Source organism: Gadus morhua, chromosome 3 (genome assembly GCF_902167405.1).
Source record: "Gadus morhua chromosome 3, gadMor3.0, whole genome shotgun sequence".
In the NCBI taxonomy this organism is placed as follows: domain Eukaryota; kingdom Metazoa; phylum Chordata; class Actinopteri; order Gadiformes; family Gadidae; genus Gadus; species Gadus morhua.
In genome coordinates, this window is record NC_044050.1 from 20910646 (window position 1) to 20937023 (window position 26378).

At 41.5% G+C, this 26378-nt stretch overlaps 2 protein-coding genes and 1 long non-coding RNA gene across 7 annotated transcripts; 2 read left to right on the forward strand and 1 right to left on the reverse strand.

Annotated features, from left to right (window-relative positions):
• The first annotated feature begins 9894 nt into the window (after window positions 1-9894).
• Window positions 9895-14788, forward strand: LOC115540486 (ubinuclein-1). 3 transcript variants are annotated; one of them, XM_030351823.1, is made up of 12 exons: window positions 9895-10236; window positions 10391-10495; window positions 10720-10815; window positions 11022-11162; window positions 11397-11494; window positions 11654-12182; window positions 12426-12529; window positions 12808-12921; window positions 13167-13310; window positions 13419-13469; window positions 13546-14177; window positions 14277-14788. In XM_030351823.1, exons 1-12 carry the CDS (start codon window positions 9976-9978, stop codon window positions 14327-14329), a joined length of 2328 nt encoding a protein of 775 aa, XP_030207683.1. In that variant the 5' UTR covers window positions 9895-9975; the 3' UTR covers window positions 14330-14788. The 3 variants fall into 3 exon arrangements, with proteins under 3 accessions (XP_030207683.1, XP_030207685.1, XP_030207684.1); XM_030351825.1 differs by having other exon boundaries at window positions 10394-10495; XM_030351824.1 differs by having other exon boundaries at window positions 9897-10236; window positions 13549-14177.
• Window positions 14789-15115: 327 nt separating this feature from the next.
• On the reverse strand, window positions 15116-20302 carry LOC115540487 (vascular cell adhesion protein 1). 3 transcript variants are annotated; one of them, XM_030351828.1, is made up of 6 exons: window positions 20185-20302; window positions 16934-17129; window positions 16634-16706; window positions 16221-16359; window positions 15790-16131; window positions 15116-15652 (listed from the first exon to the last, which is right to left on the reverse strand). In XM_030351828.1, exons 1-6 carry the CDS (start codon window positions 20270-20272, stop codon window positions 15555-15557), a joined length of 936 nt encoding a protein of 311 aa, XP_030207688.1. In that variant the 5' UTR covers window positions 20273-20302; the 3' UTR covers window positions 15116-15554. The 3 variants fall into 3 exon arrangements, with proteins under 3 accessions (XP_030207688.1, XP_030207690.1, XP_030207689.1); XM_030351830.1 differs by having other exon boundaries at window positions 20176-20300; XM_030351829.1 differs by lacking the exon at window positions 20185-20302 and adding an exon at window positions 18939-19382.
• Window positions 20303-23363: 3061 nt separating this feature from the next.
• LOC115540488 (uncharacterized) lies at window positions 23364-24620 on the forward strand. The gene is made up of 3 exons (XR_003976201.1): window positions 23364-23409; window positions 24168-24286; window positions 24577-24620. It is a non-coding gene; the product is annotated as an uncharacterized LOC115540488 (long non-coding RNA).
• Window positions 24621-26378: the final 1758 nt, after the last annotated feature.

The following is a 26378-nucleotide window of genomic DNA, read 5'->3' on the forward strand; positions in this document are numbered from 1 at the left end:
AGATTGATCCAATAACAGCGCTTCCATTATCCTCTTTTCACGAGCTGTCACATCCCATCCTGAGCTACAAGCCCTTCTCCGTCTGTGTCTCTCGCGCCCGTGGTCCGACCCACGCGCATGGACGCATGCTTTGGCCTAATACCCACGACTAATGGGATGCTTTTGCATCATCGTTTATTTGAATACGCTGGAAATGGGCTGCTATAGGTGTATTGTAAGGGTGAAGAGGTCAACATTTTACCTTTTTGTTTGGTATTCTGACTGGATTTGTGTAACTTCTCAATAGGACACAGGCGCTTTATTAGTTGTTACACGCTAACGTCGGCAACGCGTGCTGAAACTTCAAAATAAAGGTCTTTAGTTATCCGGTGTGTTGTTTGATTCAGTCAGGCTATCATAATACACCAATAGAGGGCAGGAGTGGGCGTTTTGGAGTACCTTTAAAAAAACAAAAAAAACCTTTTTTGTGGAATTAGTGATATTTATTGGCCAATGTAGTATTCTCGACGAATAACCCAGAAAAAAGGCTGAATGTTTAACCCAGGAACAGTGATTCAAACCAAACAATTAAAACATCAAACTATAACATCATGCCTTAAACTTTTGTTATTTTGAAATGGTGCCAACTGTACTCATTAATAATTCCATTGCAACCAATAAATAAATATTTAGTTATATTTAGTTACTTTTGTATATTCGCAATTCATTGAAATTGGGTCAGATAGGTCCAAGGTATAGCCTAACTCACTATTCATTAAATGTAATGATGCCTTTGGAGTTAGGGTTAGGAATAAACATTTCATAATCTTGCAGGAAAGGGCCTAATGAAAATAAAAATAAAAGTCTCATGTTTTAAATGGATTTATCCAACGGGGAAAGGGCCGTTTTCTTAAGCGTGTTAATTTAGTTTGAACAACAATGTAGTGCTTGATTAGCCATAAACGTTGGCATCGAGAATCTACGTAGTCCCATCCGTTTTTTGCCTCTTTAAATATCTTCGGGGGGCGGGGTTGGGGGGAGGGGTAAAAGAGGGGGGGGGGGGTATACAGATTATACATATAAATTGTAAACGGTGTCTTAGGGGGCAAATCTCGCCGGAGGCATTGACGGTTTCATTTTGTGTTCAATTTCTTGACAGAAAGCCACCCGCGTGCTGGTGAATACTGAATGGTAATCAGAGCTGGTTGAATAAGTGGCCCCTTCCATTACTGTGAATTAATTCGACTTTATTTATCCAATTTCTGGAGCTGACAGAATGTTAATTTGGGTTGAGATTTCTCTATGCTGTTCTGCGCCTGACCCCGTAGCCCTGGGATTGCCGTGTTGTAATAACCCGAATCTTTCACCAGAAGCTCCGGTAATTGTTACCTTATTAGCATGTAAATTGTTTAATTAATATTATTATGAAGAACCATATAATCCCTCCCGTTACTTGACCCAGAGTCCACCACACATGAGCAGGCTCCCCTGCATGTCAATGTCTCGTTTCTAAAACGACTCTTTAATGTCCCTTGTTCACTGGACTGTAAACCCCCCTCTCCGATCTCGGCGGAACTTCATGTCTTGAGAGGTTTTCTTTTGGTGGCGAATCTTTTGACGCTCACTCTGGTCTCCCTTTTTTATTTCTCTTATGATTTTTAATCATTATTTCTGAGCTGCAGCTTATAATATTCATTCAACGTGGTTTTTTTTAACAGGACAATCCAATGGCCTCTTGTCATTTGGTTATAAAAGCTGTTGACAAGAAAGGCAGATGACCCCCCCCCCCCCAAATCATCCTCACCCCACCTACGCCCCCACCAGCTTCCAAGCCACCGCGCGAGCCAAACGCACGCGGCGCTCGATGAAAAGCAGCCCTTGACATGCTGTCCTGGGAGACGCAGCATTTAAATTCGACTTTTTTCCTTCCTTCCGCTTTTCACTGAGCACGAGTGACATTGTCAGATGCTAGCTTTAATTAACTTGATAATAAGATGTGCACGACTCAAATACAAGCCGGGGTTCTGCTTGCCTGGTTGCTTCTCCTTGTTACCTCGCCCCCCCCCTCCCCTCTCTCTCTCTCTCTCTCTCTCTCTCTCTCTCTCTCTCTCTCTCTCTCTCTCTCTCTCTCTCTCTCTCTCTCTCTCTCTCTCTCTCTCTCTCTCTCTCTCTCTCTCTCTCTCTCTCTCTACCCCCCCCTCCCCTCATGAGGGTGATTTCTTTCTCGGTGGCTTTCTGTCACTCTTTATTTACACATTTTAAACCAGTTTGTTAAATGCTCCACGTTTCTTTCCAAAGCTCATAGTCCGGGTAACACGCCTTTGTTTATATTATTTGATAGAACATCTGTTACCATGATCTTGTTAAACAATGGCACTCGAATCAGGTGGTGATAATGCTAAAATGCACTGACTGGCCCATAGCCTATCCAAGAAAAGATAACTTTCCACTTTCTGTAATATGTTTTCTAAAAAGGTTGACAACCAGAAGATCTTATTAATAATGTTAGTGAATAGGGTAAAATGATTGTATTATTTAATAAGATAAATACGTAGAAGTTACAACCATCTACATCTAGCTGTTATTGTTTTATGTTAATCTATATATTGCTAAGACCACATCACACACTTCAGATCCAGCTGACATCCATGATGTTATGGTTTGTTTATGCAACAATCAGAATGGTTGTTTATTATGTTCATCTAGCAAGGAGATAAGAAAAATTTAATACTAAGATGTCCATTAATAACATGTCAAACGTAATTAATTTGTGATACTTCTATAAATATATACATTCTAAGGTTCGGTTGCATTAAAGATGTATTAAAGGCTTAAAGGAAGGGTCAGCATTTCTTGTCATATTTGTTGAAGTTCTCTTCACATCCCGGCAGCAATCGATCAAATGGTTTGACAATCTATTACAAATTAATCTGTTATCTATTTTTGTCAAAGGCCTGTAATTCGGCCCGATGAAATGATTGGATGCATGCTTACCGGCTCTATCTCCCTTCCTGGGTACCAGCGCACGACCAGAGACTGCCACAAGGCTAGGCAGACCAATTGCTGAAGCTAGCCAGCTATACCATTTGCATTTACATTTAGGGCATTTAGCAGATGCCCTAAATGTATACCAATTTGTTTTAGGGGAGTGGCTATGGCAGGGGGGGACTATTTTGGTTTATCCTGGTTGGTTGTTTCGTAATTGCCTACCCTACCTTTATTGCCCCACTCACAGCAGATGACAGATGTTAATAAAGATGGACATATGAGAGGAAGGCTTTTATTTCGAAATGGTTCCAACTGTCGTTAAATGTGTTCTAAGTGGGATTTGAACTGGCCCCTCAAGACCATTGATGAGGAGCATATAGAGATGCTAATAGCTACAAAGTAAATGGAACTGCCACTCTAAAAAACAGGGATGGATCAATAGTTTTAATGATTTTTGGTAATTTAACCAGTTAGATTTGGACAGTGTGGGTCCCATTCTACTCAAAAACATGTATCTGTGCAAGTTTAAGCCAACAATATCTCTTATTGAATATTTTATTAACCTGTTAGGATCTCACACAATGTTTTTGTGATAGATCTAACAAATCCTGTCTTTGTAACCATGTGATCTACAAAGTACAGTATTCTTTCTTTATTTTTAATAACCCTTAATCACCGATAGAGTATCAAATGGCTTTACTATACTACTTTAATATCGTATGACACCCCCCTAACCCTAGCCCCACCACTATTATTTCAATGTTTTGTTTCAGAAAAGAATATGTTCACCATTAGTCCTGGACCTAAATTACTAGATAAAGCAGTCATTCCTGTTGAAAAGTGTTAACTCCATTTTCAGGCACATGGATTCATCAAAAAGTAATTGTGAGAAACAAAGCAACAGAGAGAACCGACTTACTTAAAAGATGCAGGCCTACCAATTAGTTTGTTTGGTAGTTACCATCAGTCATTAGTCTGCACAGTGTTTACGTGAAGTCGGAGCGAAGGATTCCCATGTGTTCCCTGAGTTTCCCTGCAGGTGTACCCCGGTTTCATCCTACCCCCACATACAAGCATCAGGCTCGTCGCTTCATTGGCTTATTGGAGTTCCTGAATTGTCTGACAGTGTGACTGCAGGGTTGAGCTAATGACCCTGCTAGATAAAAAAGAAAATGGGATGGATGGTGGGTGGAGGGTTGGATGGGTGGATGTGTGGAACACATGTGGGTGGTGTGGATGGATAGATGGATGGGTTGGTGGGTGGAGGGGTGGAACACGTGTGGGTGGTGCGGATGGGTGGAGGGTTAGAACCCATGTGGGCGGTGTGGATGGGTGGTGGGTGGTTTAATGGATTGATGAATGGATGGGTGGAGGGGAAGAACCTATGTGGGTGGTGTGGACGGGTGGTTCACATTAAGAACATCCAGAGTCCTTATAAAATCACCAGTGTTCTCGGTCTCCGTTCATTAAAGTTGCAGCACATCAAACACATGTAAACGTGATCTGCTGATTAATAATTAGCACTGAACTCCTCACAGAACTAAACTGTGCGCTCTGGTGCCAGAGAATCAGGGGCATCGGGACCTCGTTCTAACCACCTCGCCAACGTTCACAACCCGCGTGAACCCTCACAGAGCACTTGGTGTTTCTCTTGAGACAAGGCATCAAAGTAATATTCATTGTTAATTAGCAAACCAAGGTGATGGTTAATTACTCAATTACGGCAAGCAAGTTAATTTTTAACTATCTAAGTGGAGCCCCATGATTATATAGTTGATTTATTTATAATTAAGATCTAGCTCATTTAAATTAATTGTCAAACGGTGATTGTGATCCTGGAAGCGGTTTTGCAGCCCAAACCAACTCAACTCTATACGATTCCAATTAGGGTAAAGAGGATTTTGTATATTGGTATTTTTTTTCCCTAGCACCTAATAAAGGCTTTGATAATTTAGACCATTTCCTTCTGATCCTGTGTGAGTGCTGGGTCCTACTAATCCAATGCAATTAGAACTTTTTCTCCCTCTAATTATCAGCATAATTGAGCCGCCGACAGAATATAATGGGAGAGGCAAATTGTGATTGAATTGAAGTTTCCTCTTTAATTTGCCCCTTTCTTATAGGAAGATGAAATAAAATGTAATTCGAATTATCTCAGTTCACACTGATAACAACCCTCCCTGTAAAACTTTCTCAACATTTACGTCAAGAGGAGTTTAAAATGGGTCTTGCACTTAATAATACAAACTTCTATTAGAGCAATCATTTCTATTCAATTAAGAGTGACTTATCACCTTTGCTGAAACGTGCTTATTATGCCAAACGCTGGTGCTTGAAGGAGTCCAAAATGTCCTTTTAATTGTTATCAGCCCATCAATCAGTCTGTGCTCTCACTCTTTCATACATCTTTTTCTTCCCTCTCCCCCTTCTCCCTCCTTCTCTCTCCATCTATCCCTCCATCTCTCTCCCTCCATTTCCCTCCCTCCCTCACCCCTCATCTTTGAGAGCTGGTTCCCTGCCTTGGCTTGAGCCACATGGAATAGACCTAATTTACTACAGCCACCCTGGGGAAATTTGCTATGCAGATTAACATTTTCAAAATATAGTAATGACATAATTTGAGAAACGGTGACAGGAATTTGTTCTCTAGTATCTGGTACATTAATCAATGCGTTTTCTTTTCAACGTGGCATACTTTATTCTCATTCCACACATAAAAGTATCAGAAATGCATATGTGTGCGTCTATTTGTGTGTGGTGTGTTTGTGTTACGTTTTTTAGTGTGTGCGTGTGCATTCTATGTGTGTATGCATGTATGTGCCTGTATTTGTGTTTATGTGTGTGTGTGTGTGTGTGTTTGTTTGTTTGTGTCTGTGTTTGCTTGCGAGTGTGTGCGTATGTGTTCATGTGTGTGTGTCTGTTTGTGTCTGTGTATATATGTGTTTATGTGTGTATGTGTGTGTGTGCGTGCGTGCATGCGTGCGTGCGTGCGTGCGTGTGTGTGTGTGTGTGTTTGTGTGTGTGAAGCTAATGTTTTGATGTGATGGGCGTACACACTGGATCAAAGTCCACGCAGCCACTGGCTAGCTGCTCGAGCCCGACCGAACCATCTGTAGGAGAGAGAATGGAGAGATGGAGGGATGGAGGGATTGAGGGAAGAAGAAGAAAACAAGCCCCCTTGAGGCTTGCTTAAACCCACTCTGTAAACGAGCAAAGATGTTTTAATTAGGAAGCAAGTTAACGTGCATCTAATTTTAATCACTTTAATAGATATCCCAGCCAGTAGGGTTTGAGGCTGTATAAATTGAAATCACAGGCTTTCCTCACCCTCGGAAACAAAGAAACAATCTGAGAGGACCTCAAAGGTTTTCTTCTAAGGTGGCTATTTCTGACATGGCTCTTTACCCTGTAGCTTTCTGTGAAAAGAGAACAGTAGAAAATAATGCTAATAAAGAAAATGAAAACAGTCAGTGCAAAAAATTGGCATTAGAGTAATTAGTTAAGTAGGTTAAAAGGCTATTGGATGTTTTTGTTTGTTTGTTAAATACTGAGTGCCCTGATGAACATCTTTTCTCTCTCACTCCTAACACTCGCTTTGTTAACACTCTTAATGTTAGCCAAACTGCTAACACAGAGGGTAATAATTTGTGAACTCATTCATGTCCGAGTTAAATATATGAATTACTTCTTTATGATATTTGTATCATTTATGATTAAGACAATCAATGTAAAAATATGGTAAAACTAGAACACACAATACTACAATACCACCTACAAAAATCACAAACTACAATACTATCCACTCCCATATACTAACTACTCACCACAGAATAGGCAAATACAATGTTAAACTATAATAGTACTCACTAAAAAGGCACAAATTTCGTTCAATACTACTCTCTACAACACTAGGCTGCTTAGTACAATGTTACTCACAAATATAATACTACTCATACAATACTACTCACTGGCTACTTTATTCACTTCAATACTGCTTGCTATAATACTGATGAATACAAACAATATAATCACAAAGAACCATCAGAGCAAGGGATACAGAAGGTAATCAATAAGCATGCAATGCGGGACAAAATAATTACCAAATTGATTAGGCAATAGCTAGGCTATTTTGTCAATACCGTAATGCTTAATAATTAATGACTATAACAACCACTGAATTGAAAGTATAAATTGTGTTAATGGTGAGTGTAAATATGGTATAGAACAGTGGTAGTTCATTATACTGTAGTTCATCATGAATCAGTTAATATAATTTTTAATTTAGCTTAAAATCAATATAACACAGATCTTTTTTTTATTAATCCTGGCCCTTTTATTTAATGCGCCAAGAAAACTACCAAAAATTTGTCAATAATTGCATTTGAATAAGTCCACATAGTTTGACACCCTCTTTCCTATTCTATCTAACATGCGCCTAATTGTTTACCGTCGCTTGTTTACATAAATACAAAATGCAGTGGGAGGGGAGAATAAAAGGAGGGTTAACACTCGGTACGCTAAGAATGTGCTTGAGAATTAATAACATTTTGTGGCAGATAATTACTTATCAATTAAAGCTGTTATCCTGTCTAATTAGGCACCGTTCATTAAATTCAGCCAATTTAAACCTTAATCAAAGTTAGCGGAGCCTGACACCATGGGTAAGTGGGACAGCGCCCCCCAGTGGACGATTGATGACCTGCGGGCTCCGCGGAGGACTATTAAAGTTCTATACGCCGGATGATGAAGGCGCAGGAAACAAAGAAATAGACGGGCAGGTGAACAGAGCAAATAGATAGAACCGTATTTTTTGGGACGGCTTATTAAAAATAACGTTTAAAAGAGAACGCTGCCACTGAAAGGCCTATCCTACTTGACCTGGATATATAAGGGAATACAATCCTACACATATTGAAGGCAATTTGAAAGCAAAACGATGTCTTTCAACGACGCACGTCGCCTACTTGGAATGTTAATTAATATTGGCTGTTGTTTGGTCTAGTTAATAAATGGGTGAATTATACACCTCGGGGGCACCGCCTTCCCAATCGGTTTAAATTATTCCTCCCGACATTGTCCTCCAATTTCCCCGCTCTGATCCTCCACTGATGGGGTCCCTGTCATGATCCAGTCTGGCCTGCACGCACGCACGCGCACACAAGGCGTGTACCCTGCCGTCTCCATCTGTCCGTCTTTGTTCTGCATGGGTGTATTTTAGCTCATTGCTTTCTGCATTTATTGATTCTTTTTTTTTTTTTCATTTGGTGCCTGCTCTGTTGGACCTCGCGCCGTCAGCGGAGGGTGGCAATATCTTCCATCCCATTAACTCGTTTGAGAGGCGAGGCTGGTTAAACAAAGGCGCCCGCAATCTGATCCCCCTTTCCCCTACTACCACTACCACGCCACACACAGCCACAGCCACATCAACACACACACACACACACACACACACACACACACACACACACACACACACACACACACACACACACACACACACACACACACACACACACACACACACACACACGCAGACGCAGACACACACAGGCAAGCAAACACACACGCACACACGTGACGCACGCACAAACCCGTCCTATCACTCGCAGTCGTGCACTCAGTCTCCGTATCTCCCTTCTGTCCTGTTAGACAAAAAGGATCCATTCATTTGCACCAAGAGTCCACACCGTGAAATACCGTTCTAATTGCAAAGTGGGGGTCTCGTGTAGGTCGGTGTGGACTACACAGCAGGAATCATGTGGGAACAGAAAGCGTCACCATCTTCGGGTGATTTGTGAGCACTCGATGTATGGTGACGGGTTGCAATTATCCTGTTATTGTAGTTGTCAGAGACCATGCAATGAAAGGAATACAATGTTAGCCCCGAATTCAGAGGTGTCACAACACAAACAATTGATTGTGACACTTTCCATATGTTTGATCATATGATGCTATTTGAACCCTAACCTGAATTACTGTGTATTGGACCATTTACAATTATTACACAAACATTATTTTATTGTGTTATACAAATAGGCCTTTAGTCTATATGATGCTATATGATATATGATGTATATATATGTGTGTGTGTGTGTGTGTGTGTGTGTGTGTGTGTGTGTGTGTGTGTGTGTGTGTGTGTGTGTGTGTGTGTGTGTGTGTGTGTGTGTGTGTGTGTGTGTGTGTATCCATAGGCTATACCCCTAAAACCAACTTTCCATTAACTGATTTGTTGTTAGGCCTACCTTGTTATGATCTCCTGCTATGCACTTGACTAATAAAATTGATAAATGTTTTAAATGATAAAATGTGTTAGTGTACTAAAGTTGTTCATTACAAACTTAGTCCTGCAGCACTTTTCATTGTTAACCCCAACTGTATGTCTTAATAGTTTAAGATACAAAATGTATTATGTTGCCTCAAAAACGTTCACTAAATGGCTTAATCTATAGTTAAGTGTCATGAATACCCTATTAGAGCTCATATGCTATTGATTCTGGCAGTAAATCGTAACGGTAACCTAAACCATTTATTAAATTAAATATGCTCTGGGTATCTTTTTTGTGCACTGTTGTGCAGAAAATATCCGTTGTATATTTATTTATTTTCGGAAAAGATACGCTGCACATTTTTCATTGCAACAATTAAACATTAATTGCTGAGTTTATTGAACATCAGGCAGGGAAACAGGCAGACAGACATTTACCAGTCATTGTCAAATAAATCTCGAGCGCCTTCATGTGGTCATTTGAATACAATGCAGTTCAACTCACAAATAACAGCCCGAGAGAGAGAGAGTGAGTGAGTGAGTGAGTGAGTGAGTGAGTGAGTGAGTGAGTGAGTGAGTGAGTGAGTGAGTGAGTGAGTGAGTGAGTGAGTGAGTGAGTGAGTGAGTGAGTGAGAGAGAGAGAGAGAGAGAGAGAGAGATCTGCTTCACAGAGCGCACCTGCACGAGTGTTTTAATCAACGTGTTGGTCTATGTAGTCACGCGCGGTCCTCCCCACACTTACTATGACGATGGCCGAAGTCAGAAGAGTGCAGTTGACCACGTTTCCTTGCGATTTCTCTAGTTCCCCAACTGATGATAAGTCAACGTTGCACAGTAATGCAGCACCAAGTGCGCCTGCACCGGTAGCTCCCGCGGAGACTGAGGGAAAGGGTTCAGAAGTTACTGAGCCTCATTCGACCGTAAGATGCATGCTCAAATTATTCGAATCCAACGAACGCACCTTTCCCGAGTTCAGCTATACGGAACTGGTGGAGAAACACAAGGTGGGCTTCCGTTTGGCCTGTTAAACGCAGCAACACGAGTAGGCAATACCATTGCTGTGAAAGTGCCACTGAGGCAGAGCTGGCTCGGCTAAAGTTTGAAGATGTCAATCATACTGCTGCTTTGTATTTTCTGTATTTTTTCATTTTTTTTCAGCAGAGTGGCTCCATTAAAGATGGAGCTCAGAACAAATCAGATGAGCGAGAAACTCCATACCATGAGGAACTGGCTGCCATTGCCCAACAATTTGAGAATAAATATGCAAGTGGCTCTCTGTATAGCATATCTCACTAAGAGATCCTTAAACCCACCTTTTTAATCAAAAACATTCACACACACACAAGATATATCTGGATGACGGCTTGCATGGATTTCAATTGTTTTTATTAGTTCAATCTGTTAATAGTTTATTCTTTAGAGACCATTTCTGTCCTCACTGGTTCCTGGAACCCCACTGTTAATGAGGCCTCTTTCTTTACCTACAGGGTGAGGTGAAGAAGAGGAAGAAGGACCGCATCCAAGACCTGGTTGATATTGGATACGGCTATGATGAAGACTCTTTCATTGACAACTCTGAGCCGGTGAGGAAGATGAGTTTATTGTGGACAATTTGTTTTATTTTAAATCTTGTTTAATCAATCCCAATTTGACAAGTGTTGATATCCTTAGTGCTGGAAACTGGTAAATTGTGAAAAATGTCTTTCTGTTTGACATGATGTGTATTTTCGTGCTAGACTTGGAAATTGTAGTGTATTCCAAATGCGACCCTTGTGTTTTTTTCCTTCAGTATGATGAACTTGTACCAGCCTCCCTCACAACAAAATATGGAGGATTCTACGTCAACTGTGGCGTACTTCAATTTCGCCACGTTTCCGACCCTGAGGTGGAAGATTTCACACAGAGAAGCATCAAACTGAAGCCTCCAATGGTAGGCTATATGCTGCATTATGGTAGCCTGCAGGTATTTAAAAGATCATAAGTACACGACTTGCTCCAAATACCATATATTCTGGGTTCAACATCAATGTCTGCGGTTAACCAGAGTACATTTAGTGTCTCTTTAATGACATTAATTTAAATTAAGTGACACACTTGGTGGTAAGATGGATAAAACCACTAAATGACCAATAATCAAATGTTAATGAAGTAATTGCATTTTCAGAAGCGTAAATCAATTGAAGGATCGGATAAACCCAAAAAGAGGCGCAGAAAAGAAGGGGAAAAACTGAAAAGAAAGGGGATTAACGTTTCCGTGGAAGGGTGAGAGATTTACGCAAGGCATGCCATTTCTTGGGATGTAAGGTCGTATTGACATTGTCTTGGTGGGAGAAGACGGACCTAGCAAAGTCGATTCATGAAGTGAAGGTTGGTAACTCACTGACACTCACAAAATGGCTCCTTTTTTGTTGTTCCTGGCAGTACTTTAACAGAAAAAGTGGTTGATGAACCAAAAAAAACAAAAAAGACAGCTGCCGGCCCTTTGAGTGTCACAAACATGTTAAAGAAGTTCAGAAGACAGAAGGAGAGGGAAATGCAGATGCGGGGTGATAAAGGGGGGCAGTCTTTTGGATCACCAAGGTTTCCGATGTGTCCCGCGGACGCGGGAGGTGCTGGAGGTGCTGGATTGGCTGATCCCCTGCTCAGTCTGATCGGCTCCACCAATGACCATGCACTTATCCAAGCTGCGGTTACGGTGGACTTCGACATTGACTTGGACTCTTTGTTAGACGCCACTGAAGATGTGTCCCATCTCAAAGCGGCTGAACACGCTACAGAGATGCATCCCGTCATGGCTTCTCCAGCCAGGGCAGATGTCCAGAACCTGTCCACAGTTCTGTTTTCGGACCAGCCTCAGACGGAGCTCAAAGGCGGCTTGGTATCTCAGCCTGGAACCCTACCTGAAGGCCTTTTACCAAAGGTAGAAGGGAGGATTGGAGAGCTGAAGCTGGTAAGCTTATGTTGGGGTTATTCCGTTTGGCGATTCCAAGCTAAAGGTGCATGTTGGGGATTGTAGTTTCATAATTTGGACCTTGTAATCATTTGTCGGTTGGTGTAGAAATTAAGTGGCAGTTACTCTTAACTGCCATGTAGGGAAAATGGAGAGACGCTCCCACGTTTTTAAGTTAACACTTATGTTAAGGCGTATTTTTTTTTTTTACCACTCATGATGTGTTCATTCCAAATATTGCAGGATCCTCTAGAGCAGTTAAGGGATGCTATTGACAAAGTGATGCCAGAGCAGTTGGCCCGTTTCCATGACAACCGGCAGGCACACGCACAGGTCAAGTCCACAAAGTACGCTCACTCACGGCGAATTGGAATGGTTGATAGCTGAGGTTATGCCTCAGTCATTTAAATTTAGTTTTCAAGGGTTTCCTCACTCGGCAAGGAATTGGTACTCCAGTAACTTCCCTGGATTCCCTGATAAATTCCTCCCTTCACTTTGTAAATGATGGCCAAGTAATGTGAAGACATTTTTATTGTCTCCTAATCGGATATCGAAGGAATTCTTAATGTTGAATGGATTTAGTAATCCCTAGTGCTTCACTCATCTACCTGTTTTTGTTTCTTAGGGGGTCAGAAGAGAAGAAGCCCAGAGACCAGAGGGTGAACTCTGAGGATGAGGGGGAGGAGAAATTCGGGAAGAGAGGTCCCCAGAAGAAGTTCAAATGGAACGAAGAGATCAGGTCTGACCAAGGAAATACACGGCTATCACAGCTGCCTGTCATTTGTTTCATTTTATTCACTGAACGGCTTTGTCTCAAGAGGTGGATCCTTTTGGATACATAAGGCCAAAGGGGGAACTTTGTCTCTCAGAAACACTTTTACCATTCCAGTCATCTTGTAGTGAATCTTGTGAAGTTTGTTCTTCTAACCAGATTGTTGTTGTAATATTTTTCTTTTTCTGTACTTAACATGCATGTACAAGCAGAGAGTTTCTGTGCCTTGTGGTGAAAGCAAAGATGGATAGATATGAAAATGAAAAGATTGAGGAGCAAGAAATGGAAGAGTACCTGAAATGCTTCCTTGACAACGAGATAAAAACTCTATGGCCCAAAGGATGGATGCAGCCAAGGTTAATTAACCTGTTTGTTCATCCTCAGTAACGAAGAATTCACCAAAAATCCTCTGTTTTTTTTCCCCCCTTGATTAATTATATACGTACTAACTATTTGCTTCTTAGGCTACTGCTAAGAGAGAGCAAGAAATTTCTAGGTCAATCATCTTCCTCAGTGTAAGTACACCACATTTTTATTCCACAAAATCTTGCCCTTTTAATCGTCTTACATTACTGTTCACCTCTTGTAAAGCAGAAGTCTGAAAAAAGAGAAGGCTGAGAAGAAAATGGCCTCCATCAACAGCGGCTCTAACTACCCGCATGGGTCCGCTGAATTACCTGATGGCCATTTCCACAGTGCTAGCTCCCCCGAAGAGTCTACCCTCTCCCTGTACGCCGACAAAAAGCCTCTGAATGAAGTCCTTGCCACAAATGCTAACCTCAATGTCGCTGTGTCAATGGGGGATGCCGGGGTCAAAGGGCTTGGCGCAGAACCTCCCACACTGACCGAAACTGCAGAAAAACCACAGCAGGGCGCAGACTCTGCGACCGCAGCTTCCATCCATTCACCACTGGACCTGCTGGCGGAACAAGCGCTGGCCCGAGGACTACTCTTTAATGCCACAATTTGCCAGAAGCTTAAGGCTGTGGCTGCTTCCACTGCCAAGGGCAAGTACTTGGACCTCAACAGTCCACCCTTCCCTCCCGCCGCGCCACAGTCCAGCCCTGTAAGTTTCCCAGCGGTCGGTAAGGGCCACCTCTTTGAAGTCACTGCACCACCGCCTGCTCAGTTCCCAGGACTAGGGGAGGCTACAACAATGCAGGCTTTGGCAGATGACTGCACCACCATCCATTCACCAGGAGAACGCAACCATGTTGCACGCAGTGAGTTTGTGAGCTTGTGCTCATGATGCAGTGCATTGCAATGAAGTGGAATGGGCAGTTTAATAATTGCTATACTAATTTGTCTAATTTTTTTTCTAGACCGGACCAAGATTCTTGAGGAACAAGACATTGGAACCCGCGGGCAAATGTAAGCCCGAAATGTTGTCCACATATGGAGTTCACATAGCCTGGCCACAATAACGATCATAACGGTCTGAGCAGTAATTAATAACTGGATCAAAGTTGTACTTCGATCCAGTTGTGTTGTATTGAATGTAATGAATTGCTGACTAATTACAAATACGTTGACTTGAAATGCAATGTTATTTTGTTGCCTTTTCTTTGATTCTAGATGAATATTAATAAACATTATACAAACATTTATTATATTTTCACTGTTTAAATAGCTAATTTGTAGGTTTCTTTAATTTGCTGAAATGTGCTGTGCGTCCCAATGACCAAGACTTTTCTTCACTTTAAAGTCATAAGAAATGGTGCACAACCATGAAATGTTTCTTTTTTAAATGTTTTCATTGTTTGTCCGTATGGCAACTGTAATTACTGAATCAACCCAGACCACTAATAAAATGAATTCATGGCATGATACCTTTCTTATTTTTCATGGTTAATGCTTCTTGGTTCACTAAAAGTTCTTTTTTTTTCTTAATTCCAAAAGCTAATTTGATCAGTGGCCATGGCATGTATTTTGATCGATATGATAAATGGTTAATCAATTCTTGACTTCCTTACTTTTAATTGATAAATAAATTACAATTATATTGGTCTGTTAAGCTATGGTTGTTATTACCTGTTCATCTCAAAGGGGAAAAATAGATATAGACGGAGGAAAGAAAATCTAATATACAAAGTCCATGTCTCTAGGCAAAATTGGAATCAAGGTAGACAACTGACATCAAATGCAGACAACAACCAGAGCATAATTTACATTACATTTCCATGGTTTTATGCACTTTTGTCAAATATTCTATTAACGGTTTACAATTTACAGAAATATTCTACATGAAATAAGCACTAATGTGTGAGCAATTTGCACACTGTACCTGAATGAGATCTTTATGGTAGGGGGTATTTATAAGTAGCAATGGTCTAGTCCGTGCACCTCACCAATTGAGGAGGGTAACAGAAAAATACATACTGTCTATTTAAGAGGGTCCTTTTGGCAGGGAAATGTTCTAGACATTATGGAGTCTGATGGTTGAGCTAATCATATATGCTCCTCTGTTCACAAAAGGCTACCTAACGCTTCTGGGCTCCGCTCACTCCTCGGCATATATAATCAGTCCTACTTCAACGTCTTTTCATGTTTTAGTTTTCTAGTAGGCGGGACTTAGCTAATCCAAAACAGCTTTGTGTTACTTACATAGAACATACATGGTTTGATACCCAATAAATGAACTGGATGGACAGGAGTAAAATGCTCGGTATAAAGGGTCCAGAGTTAGCGTTGGTGGTTCCTATAAAGGAGGGATAAGACGGCATAAGTTATCAAATCAACACCAGAATCACATGTATCTAATAGTTATCAGATATAGGTTTAGATACCCTAACCCTTTCATTCAAAATAATAACTCCCATACAAACACACACATACCTTTGGCCCTGAGGCTGATAGCTTTGAGTGTCTGTGACTGCATCACAAGCGGTAACGCTGGTCCGTGTGGTCCCAGATTCAGTTTGGCTTCACACCAGTACTGGACCCCATCATCCTCTCTGCTGAAGTTGAAGCTGAAGGTGAACGTCTCTGTCACCGGTGCCTCCACAGAGTTCCTGCTGGACTGTACCGGGCCCAGCATGGTGTCTCCTTTGTAGAAGGTCACGGTGAGGTTCTGAACAGGAGCAACTTCCTGGACACGGCACTGGAGGGTGTACGGATGTCCTTCAAGCAGTGGGCCAGTGTGGTTTACAAAGCTGATGGACACCTCGTCCGGAGGTTCTGCAAACACAAACACACACAGGAATGATAAAGTCACAAAGACATACATTTCAAATTAAATCAGAGACAAGATCAAATGTGGTACTGACTGTAGACGGTGAGATGAAGCACACTGGAGCAATCCCCACTCTGGTCAGTCATCACAAAGCACTTTGGTTTAAGACCCCACACTGTGAGGCTGGTGAAGTTCAAGACCAGGAACCGAACTAGTGTTAACTCTTGTTTGTCCTAAAGTGAGGGTTTAAAATAGGCATATTAGGAGTCTGTCTTGTACAACTATTTAGTATCTTCTAAAAAGCCATTTCTTGGTATAACTGGAAGAACTACACCCAGAAAATTACTTTATGCGATTTAGAATGGCTTAGTTTTATACTGTTCATACGACAAACAACACAGCCTTCTTCGATTTTTTTTATCCTTATTTTCTTTAGTGTCTGTTACGTCATTCCAAGATGTTTTCGTTGAAGTAGGTAAAAAAGAAAATGGGAATGTACTTCCGTACCGGTTCAACAAGCCAGCCTAGAGGACCCTCCATCATTTCTATGGAGCAGTTAGCAAACAGTGGATCCCCAAACCTAAAGCAATTGAGAATAATTGAATTGACACACAGATTAGGTGACTTCACAAGTGTACCATGTGCCCTATATATGAATTCAAATGCTAAAGTGAACATATCATTGTAACATTTTTCTTTGATTGAATAATTATTCCAACCAACCCTATTCTTTCAATGTGACCCTCCTTGATATTATATATAAATAAAAATAAAAATATCAATGGGTCATAATTGTGTTCTCTTTACCTGACCACCAGTTCAGACGGTGAGATCATCAGGGTGCATTGCTGTTTGCTGTTGAAGTCTTGGCCCTGCAACAAACTGCTGTGGGAAGGGGGAAGTAGAGAGGATGGAAGAGCAGGAGAGATGCTAGGTCGAAGGGATGCAGGCTTGGGGGGTTGAAAATGGAGCTGTGATAGGGTGGAAGCAGGGTGAGGGGTAGCTAGGGTCCCGTGGTGTGGTTCAGTGGGGTGTGGAAGGAAAGACAGACACAATACGTTCTTACTCAGAGGACATGTTACCATTGTGTGCGTTTTTAAGATATCCATTCAAGCATAAAGACAATGACCTTTGGCACTAACTTTGACCGGTGTTAAGATACTTCAATTGTTTCCTCATTTTCTAAAAGGTGCTTGCACACTGTCCTGACAAACGCCGACACCCAACTATAGAATTCTGGCCGAGGCTGGCCAACACCAACAATCAACTTAATCCGACAATAGTCTCTAACCCCCAATGGGTATGCCGCACTGTTCCAATGTTGGAGTTTGTTAGCGTTTGCTGTGGTAGTTTGCAAGAACCTTTAAATTATGAATACAATATGGAGTCAGTCTTGACTCCAAGATCACTCCAATATTTGTAACTCCAGTCTCTGTTCGTGTTGTCATTTTTTTAACTATATAGTCAGGTTGTCAGTCCGTCTATTTCCTTTGCCTTTTTTAGCTGTATAGGTCAAGGTGCAGTATGGATTTACTGGCATTTAGCTTTGTGGTTTCAGATTGCAACCAGCTGAATACACTCTCTCCATGACCTTCCCTTTCCAACGAGATAGGATCAGTTATAGTGGCCTGCAAGGTAAGGTGCCAGTGGATTCTTCCAAAATTATGTCATTGTCAATGACAGCATAGAGTAGCCAAGTGTCAAGTGATTTTTTTGCTTGATAGATTTATAAATATTTTTAGTCTGTACAACTATAGGTCATAGCTTATGAGAAATGGCGATTATGATGAAAAATTAAAAACTCATCTTCTCTAGAGCCGTAAGTCCATTCTGGGCTACTGTAGAAACACAACGTGTTTAAATTACATTAAAGGTCTTTCCATCACATAAAACACATTGCTTTAACCTGAAGTAGAAAAGAGGTCTGTTTAGCTGCCAGGCACTTTCATTTCATTTGATCGCAGTGATTTCCTTGACTACCGTTTCGCCTATTTTCTTAATAATTTCCTTTGTGTGGAGTGGCAAAAGTTGAATTGACATCACCAGATAGTGGAAGGAACAATATTATATTTTTCTGAACTACTGTGAACCCCTGTGTGCTAGCACATGGAATACACCCACTTTGTTCCTCTTAGGAAGGAAGGACACCCTGCCCAAGTCAACGAGCTCGCCTTTCTTTTCTATGACTATTGTTTCAGGGAATCCTGGCCGTATTATTATCCTGCTATCAGCTAATCTCCTTTATGGTGGTGCCACTGGCGTGTGCAGGCTGTGTGTGTGTGTGTGTGTGTGTGTGTGTGTGTGTGTGTGTGTGGGTGTGTGTGTGTGTGTGTGTGTGTGTGTGTGTGTGTGTGTGTGTGTGTGTGTGTGTGTGTGTGTGTGTGTGTGTGTGTGTGTGTGTGTGTGTGTGTGTGCGTGTGTGTGTGTGAGAGAGTGTGAGTGTGAGTGTGAGTGTGTGTGTGTGTGTGTGTGCGTGTGTGTGTGTGTTTCTCTATTCCCCATCAAAGGAGATGTAGTAAACAATTAAAGTATTCACTTAATACCTCACATAGATAGCACACATCTGCATACCTTATCTGAACATTATACCAATAGTCAGAAACGATATTTTCATGTTATTCAGTACTCGGTAAACAATTAAGAATATATCAAACGATTTCCTAATTACTTAACCAAAGATTTGTCTTATAATTGTAAAAATTGATGTCCATTGCATTAATGACACCATCTAAACAGTTAACACGTTACTTGGTTTGGCTGATAATGTGCTGTTACCCGCCCGGCCGGTAGACCACATAGCTCACTCACTCACCTGCGTCTAGGACCGAGGGAAGGAGGAGCATTGCAAGCCATCTACAGACACACATCCTTAAGCTTCTGTCTCCAAGCAAATGGAGTCCACGTATGATGTCTTTATCCTTAAGCAGGGACTGGTCGCCTGAGAGGCTATCCGTGAGTTGCCGCTAAAGCAATTTTTTTTCTAAGTATTACACCACTGCTCTGGCCTCTTTAACCCACAGTGGGCGTTTTCTATCGGTAGGCTGCACCAAGAAAAGGAAGGAAGGGAGGGTCAAGAATAACGTGGGCTAGCATTGTAAGCAATGTGTGTGTGAACACAGGCCATTCTGGAACCTTTAACATAAATAATGGCTTAAAAAAACAGGCAATAGTCAGGGGTCTCCTTATTCGATTTACTGCCTACATTTAACCAAATGTTTTGCTGATGTTTTGGAGGCATGTTGTAGTCATAAAATAAAACAAACTAAATACACTGTGTAATCCCCATATAGTCAGTTGAATATTATTATTTTAATACACAGCCTTGGGTTTAGACACATTCGTGTCTGCAATTTATCTGTGATAGGTGACTTTCTCTTTCTAACAGCGGTTGGGGGTTGGGAGACTTCACATCACAACTTTCTGGACGGAATTTGTTTCAAGCCCATTCCATTTGTGTTCCTATGGGGCAGAGATTAGAGATCATTTCAGTGGGTAGAGAGATGCAGGTGGCCGGGGCGACCCCCCGAAACTCAATTGTTTGAACATGATGTGCAACAGGGAGCTGCATGACGTGTCTGTCTTGACATGTAAGCTTATTCAGAAAACCATTGACAATAGCTCAGGCATAGCCATAGCCAAATAACTAACTGAGGTAGACCAATCCTGTATTCTACCTAATGATTTATTTGATTTGAACGATTTTTCCGAACAAGACACAGCCATCGTTCTTTAGCTCAGAGACAAAATGTCCTTTTTGGCCACTATACGAGCAGTAAGAGACGATGAGGCTTGACAGATATGGTTTTCTTTCAATGATAAACCCACAATGGTGACAAAACTGTAAAACAATGTATAACATCACACATAACAAGTAGGATACAATTGTAACACAATATTACATCCTTAGTCTGTATTACATAGCCTATGTATTAGGCTAGGCCAGGTGAAAAAAATAGCATTTTTCAAATGATACTGGTTGAACATGCAGTCAGGTGCAATCTAAAAAAATAACCTTTCAAAGGACAACCACAAATGAAGAAAGTAGTCACCTTACGTACAACGTGTGATTCTGAATCCCAGGGCCAGAGGGCCCTCTTGTGTCAAATGGCGTGATGTGGCACAGGTCTGCATTTTGATAGGGCGCATAATCTGCTTTTCAAGATAATAAAAAAAGAAGTCTAGTGAAGTTCTCTGTTCAAATGTTGTAGAAAGTACTCATAAGGCATCAACAGGAAATACGACCGCACGCTTGCTCAGCATCCTCCGCCGATTGAAAGCGAAAGTAGTCATATCCAAAAGCACCCGCTCTACCCAAAGAATTGCATTCAACTGACTGGAGACAAGGTACGATGTTAAAGCGTCATACAAACTTTTGTTATGGAAAAAATAATAACTGCATCGGCTTTTGGTCCAGGCCTATAGACTGAGCTCTCTCAGTTTTATAAAGTCGTGTAGTTGTCTCCGTGTTAACACGGTGCTGAACAAGTCGAGTGATGGGGTGGAGAAACCATCATCATGGGAGGAACTAAAGAAGTGCTGCCCGAACAGGTTTCTAATGCAACTATTTGACCGTGCAGTCTCTGTGCTATAAGCTATGTGTTGATTTTTATTGATGTATTGTTTCAGAATTAGTCCCGTGAATATGAGTAATCGCCTAATAGATAGGCCTATACGTAGCTACGAAATTCCCACCAATATGACATTGACCACATAAAAAAAAGTGAACAGCCAAAACAAAAGAAGATATGATCAATAAATCGAAATATAACATAAAGGCTTACAGTGTGAACGAAGACTTTCAATAGACAGATAATTCGGGATATTGGTAATCTGTTAGACTTGGTCTCACCCCATTTGAAAATCACAAGATGTAGCCATAGCAAATAAGCTGACAATGCAGTCTGCTAATTTTAGATTGACCAGTCTGGTGTGCTATGTTGAAAGGTCTGAAACAAAAAACAAACCAAATATTTCTGAGACGATTTGGAAATCAATATGGCCATAGAAAATGACCAGACATTGCCATATACTCATTTCCAAGCAGGTCTGACATCCTTTTCCAAAGTTTTATAATACAACAATTGTAGCCTGACATTGTCAAATCAATATTGCAAATGAAAATCAGTCTACAAAACTCTGATTTCCAAGGGCCGTTATCAACAGCCGCTAATTAAGAAGACCACAACCAATCAGAGAAACGAATGGCGGGCATTTCACCAGCAGCCATCTTGGTTGTTTATGAGAATGCGGTGCTCCCATAGGGCTCTTCTCGGATTCATCATATTAAGCCCATATGCGATGAACAGTGATCGGCCCTACCCTAGCCAGGTCAGCTGGAAATTGGTCTAAACTCGAGGGCAGCATTGTTAACGTAGATGAAGTATTGTTAAAAAGCTAAAGTATTGAAGAGGAAAAAAACAAGCAAAACTTACCTTGGTTTTCAAAATGGTGTTATTTATTTAATATTTATTCCCTTTTTTCACTTTGAGGCAGGTTTCTTATGTTGGGGGGGGGCTAAGGGAGCGCAGACAGAAGGAGGCGGATTTGGGATGTCAGCCGCCATTAAAGGTTGGGTAGGTGATTTGCGAAACGCCAGCAGATTTTGAAAATACACAACTCAAATGGTCCTACCCCCTCTCCTTCAACGCTGACTCTGACTCCACCCATTCCAAGTACCTGGACGCGCAATCATGCACGAGCGCGAACAGAGATGCGCGAGAGCGAGCCAGGCTAGCGTAGGTTTTCGTTTAACAACATGGCACTACATTCAGCTGTAAGTTGCACCCAGTACCGCGGGAAGTAGGAGTGCTGGGGGTGCTGCAACACCCCCTGTCCGAGGCCCTGTCTTATCACAGAAAACGATCATTTCTAAAAACTCCGGCCAAAGTGGAGATTTCTGAAAACGCCGGTTATGTGTTGTCGTGTCAACGGGGAGAAACGGGGTTTTAGGTTCTGAAGCGTCACATTATGCACCAGGAAATGCTTAACGTCATGTGAGCGCCCGCTGTACCGTATTGATCCGAATGTAAACACAAACCCCATTGTAAGACGACCTATATTTGGAAAAAAGATTTGAAGACCAGATCCGTTTTTTATGAATAAATAAATTGTATTCATTGAAATAATATACGAAAATAAAAAGGCATCGAATAAAACACTGCATTGCCACTAAACAGTAGTGCAAATAGGCCGTAGGCCTACCGATGTGTACACCAAAGACTATTCCTGACACTCCTCTGCCCCGCTGTGTTCGCTCTGGCTGCGGTCGCTCCGAACTGTTTCGGCCCGTGGCAAAGCGAGTCATCCTCGCAGCTGTCCAAGGCATTTTGAGACGCAGCATTTATTTAATGCTCATATGACCTAGTGCTGAAAAAAGGTTATATGAAAAAGTGTGAGGGTAGCGGTGGTGCGCTAAACTTGTTCTGTGAGCAGCTGGATGTGAACGATCGATTTTCAACTGTCCGCGCATGCACTGGTGTAATTGAGCTGCGCTGCTATACATCTTTTTTTATCAATGTAACGAGTTGCTTTGTTTCATATAATTGTATTGGAAGTCCTGGTTTTCACTAGGGTTGCCGCGGTGTGGACATTTTCACACCGAGTAATACACTCGTCTCCACACCGGTATTACCGAGTATAAACGGTATAAACTTTGAAACTAGGTCAACCGCCACACAAGCATCGGTTTTTAGACCCTTCTCGTCCTTCAGTTGCCGCCAACGTTCGAAAGCAGCGCCTAGGATTATTCTTGATTTCAGTTTTTCTCTTTCAGCGTTTTTATTATCAATTACTCTCTGAAAAAGAGTTTTCCTTCTCTTTGCTGGTGGTGGTGGTGGTGGTGGGGATGGTGGCGTCTTGTCTGCCATGGAAATTGTCTTCTACTGCTAGGTCCAAATGTGGATTAACTAGTTCCAGTAGCTACCGCAGGATAACAACAAACAGGAGCTTGCTCTGGGTCACGAGCTCTGGGTCACGAGTACTGCACGAAGGGGTCGCGCGCGGGGCGCGGGGGAGGGGGAGTGCAGTACGACCGTTTGATTGACGTACTTACTGTCCAATGCAACTCGGTGGCAATGGAAATGATTGGCTGGAGTTTTTCGAGCCCTGCCCGTTCCACAGATGATTGACTTGTTTAATTTTCATGTCAGTACTTCTAACTCAGTGGCTGTAAGCGGGTTATGATAAGGATTTCAAGTAATTTTGCAAAAATGGCCAAAAAAGCAAATCACCTATACAACCTTTAATCAAAACAGAAGATTGACCACACCGCTGAATGTAACTTGGTGAGTTTTCGGGTGTGAGTGTATCGCATGTATGGATGGTAGGCCTGGACTCAAATATACGTTCATGTTCACGTTCATGTTCACGTTCATGTTAACCACCTACTTGCACTATCTCAAACATGAATATGAGATAAGACTATATTATAACGATAAAATTCCACTAGACGTATAGGCCTATGTGTAGAGTTTAAAAAGAGAACAATATTTGAATGTGGTGAATCGGTCTGATGAACGATACGATAGGCTACAACATTTGTCAGTAGGGCTTGCGTCTCTGAGAAGACCTCTCAAAACATTTAGGACAGACAGGTAAACAAGTACAAATGACACGTGACATTACGGCACAGAGATACACAAGCAGCACAGATGACAGATTATGCAAGCACATGTGTTAACCGGAAGGACACAAGTACAGACACATGACATGGCACAATCGATGGACTCTGAAACGCCTATTTGAAGGCAGGAGCTGATATTAATTTTTCAAGACATGTGTGCAGTCAGAGGAAATACTTGCGGCAAGCCTCAGCGTGCTGTTTTAAGCTTATTATACAATTTACTTTTATTTTTCACTGTGAGGTTGCTCAACCAGGCGTGCTACAGTAGAGCATAATGCTCTGAATTACAGAGGTAAAAAATAGAAAAATAATTTGGCTACTGGCCTCAAACGATTTTAGCCTACGGAGAAAATAAATGCGCTGTTGTATCCTTTTATCCTTTATCCTTTCCACAAACCAATCAACATTTCTCTGATACAGCGTGGGATCATCAGTCTTTTTCAGCATAGTCAACAGGGTGGAGTCATCAGAGTATTTGAACAGAGACTGGTTGGGTACCGAGGAGGCGCAGTCTGACGTGTGGAGTGTGAACAATACAGGTGAGCCAATGCACCCCTTGAGGCACCCCTACTTTTGTTATCCCGGGAGATGACAGTGTATCGTTTACCTTGACCAGCTGGATCCTATATGTAAGAAAGGAGAAGTACCAGAGTATAAGATGGGGGTTGATCTGTAGCTGAATCATTTTATACCAGTTATATGTCTGGCTGAATTGTATTGAACGCCGCTGAAAAATCAAGAAAAAGAACGATCGATGTGAAGATAATTCACCAATCCTTTGCATCCTAGATTGATTTGATTTCAACGATTTTTCCTCCAACGCACACAGGGTCACACTCACAGCCTTTGTGGTGAAGCTCAGAGAAAATGAACATTCGAGAAATCCTCCTAAACTCTCTGGAGGAACTGGGATCCAATGACTTCAAAAAGTTCCAGTCGTATCTCTCGGACTCGGGCCAAATAGACTTTAAACCCATTCCCAAGAGCTTCCTTGAGGACCCACTGGAGCATGTGACCGTGGACCACATGGTGGAGTGCTACGGCCATGGCCGAGCCGTCACCGTCACACTGGGGATCCTGAGGAAGATGAACCTCAACGAAAACGCAAGGAAGTTGGAGGAAAAAACCCGGTGTGGTTCAGCAAAGGAAGTTAAAGGTATGGAAAAGCATTGATGATGAAAACCTTTATTTTTTTTGGACGCGGATTGTTTTGATATTTCTGTAGTTTGGTCAACATTAATATATTAGATTCGACATGTCATTGTTTTCCAGACCAACTCAAACCCAGTGAACAAGTGGAGTGTACTGCTGCCCCACCATCAACTCCCAGGGGCAGCGTCTCTGTGTCTGCTAATCACAGTGTGGTCGTGCTGCCTACACTTAACCACAACCACTGTTCTACTGGCTCAATCAATTTCAACATCAACATCCAAAAATAAAAACATGCCATTTGGTTTTGTAATGTAAATGAATAAACTTTTATACCTTTTAAAGAATTGTTGTGTTTATGACAGGGCTGCAATTTGATGGGACACATCATCTTTTTTTCAAGATAGTCTACTTTGAATAGCACAGGGTATCCCCCTTCTAACACACTTTGACAAATTGCAGGGAAATGGGTCTCGAATAGTTGAAGTGTAAGTAAACATTACAAGCACTGATTGTAGCGACCAAAATGGTTTAACGTCTCATAAAATCGATAGGCAACACATAATCATTGCTCACAAAGTGTTGACTCTTCTCGCCATCCGTATGGGGTCAGAACAGTCTCATTAATAATGAATGCACGGAGAAGGATTCACAAATGTATTTTGTGATTTATGTATAAATTACTCTCTTCTCACATATACAATTCAATGCACACACAAATGGATATCGGTATGTATAAATGTAAAATAAATCCATAAACAAAAATAAGCTTCACAAACACATTTCTGATCCACACACAAATGTGCCTTGTTTTAAATAAATGTAATATAAATCCATAAATATATTAATTTAAAAATATTTGCAATTTTCATGAAAAATGTATTTGGATGTTGTTACATTTATATACAAACTTAAACTTGAATTAACAAGACGCTTTTCATTTGTGAACTTGTTTGCATTTGTGTGTGATTTTTGAGACTCTCCTGACGTCGCTAGATTCACAAATGCATTTTTTTCAACAAAGAACTCTCTGTGGCCAATCAGATGCCTCCCTCGTTTTCAGCCAATCACATGACTGCAGTTCGGACCTCTGAATCCAGCCTCAGAGCCTCCCGGTTCCCTCTGTCGAATGTCTATGGGAAATATCATGTTTTTTTTTAATGACCGTACATAACAATCTCTAGGTGGCGAAAAAGTAAAAGCTGCGTCCCGTGTAGCTACACACTTTTCCCATCTAGTTTCGACTCGGTTTTGGGATTGTCGGTACCGTTAAAGTAGTGAACGGCACCGACAATGTAAAAACCCAGTCACGGCAGTCAGGTGATTGGCTGAAAACGAGGGAGGCTCCGATTGGCTACAGAGAGATTCTTGTTGAAAAAAATGCATTTGTGAATCCAGCCAAAATGCAAACAAGTTCACAAATGAAAAGCGTCTTGTAAATTCAAGTTTAACAGTTTGTATATACATTTAACAACATCCAAA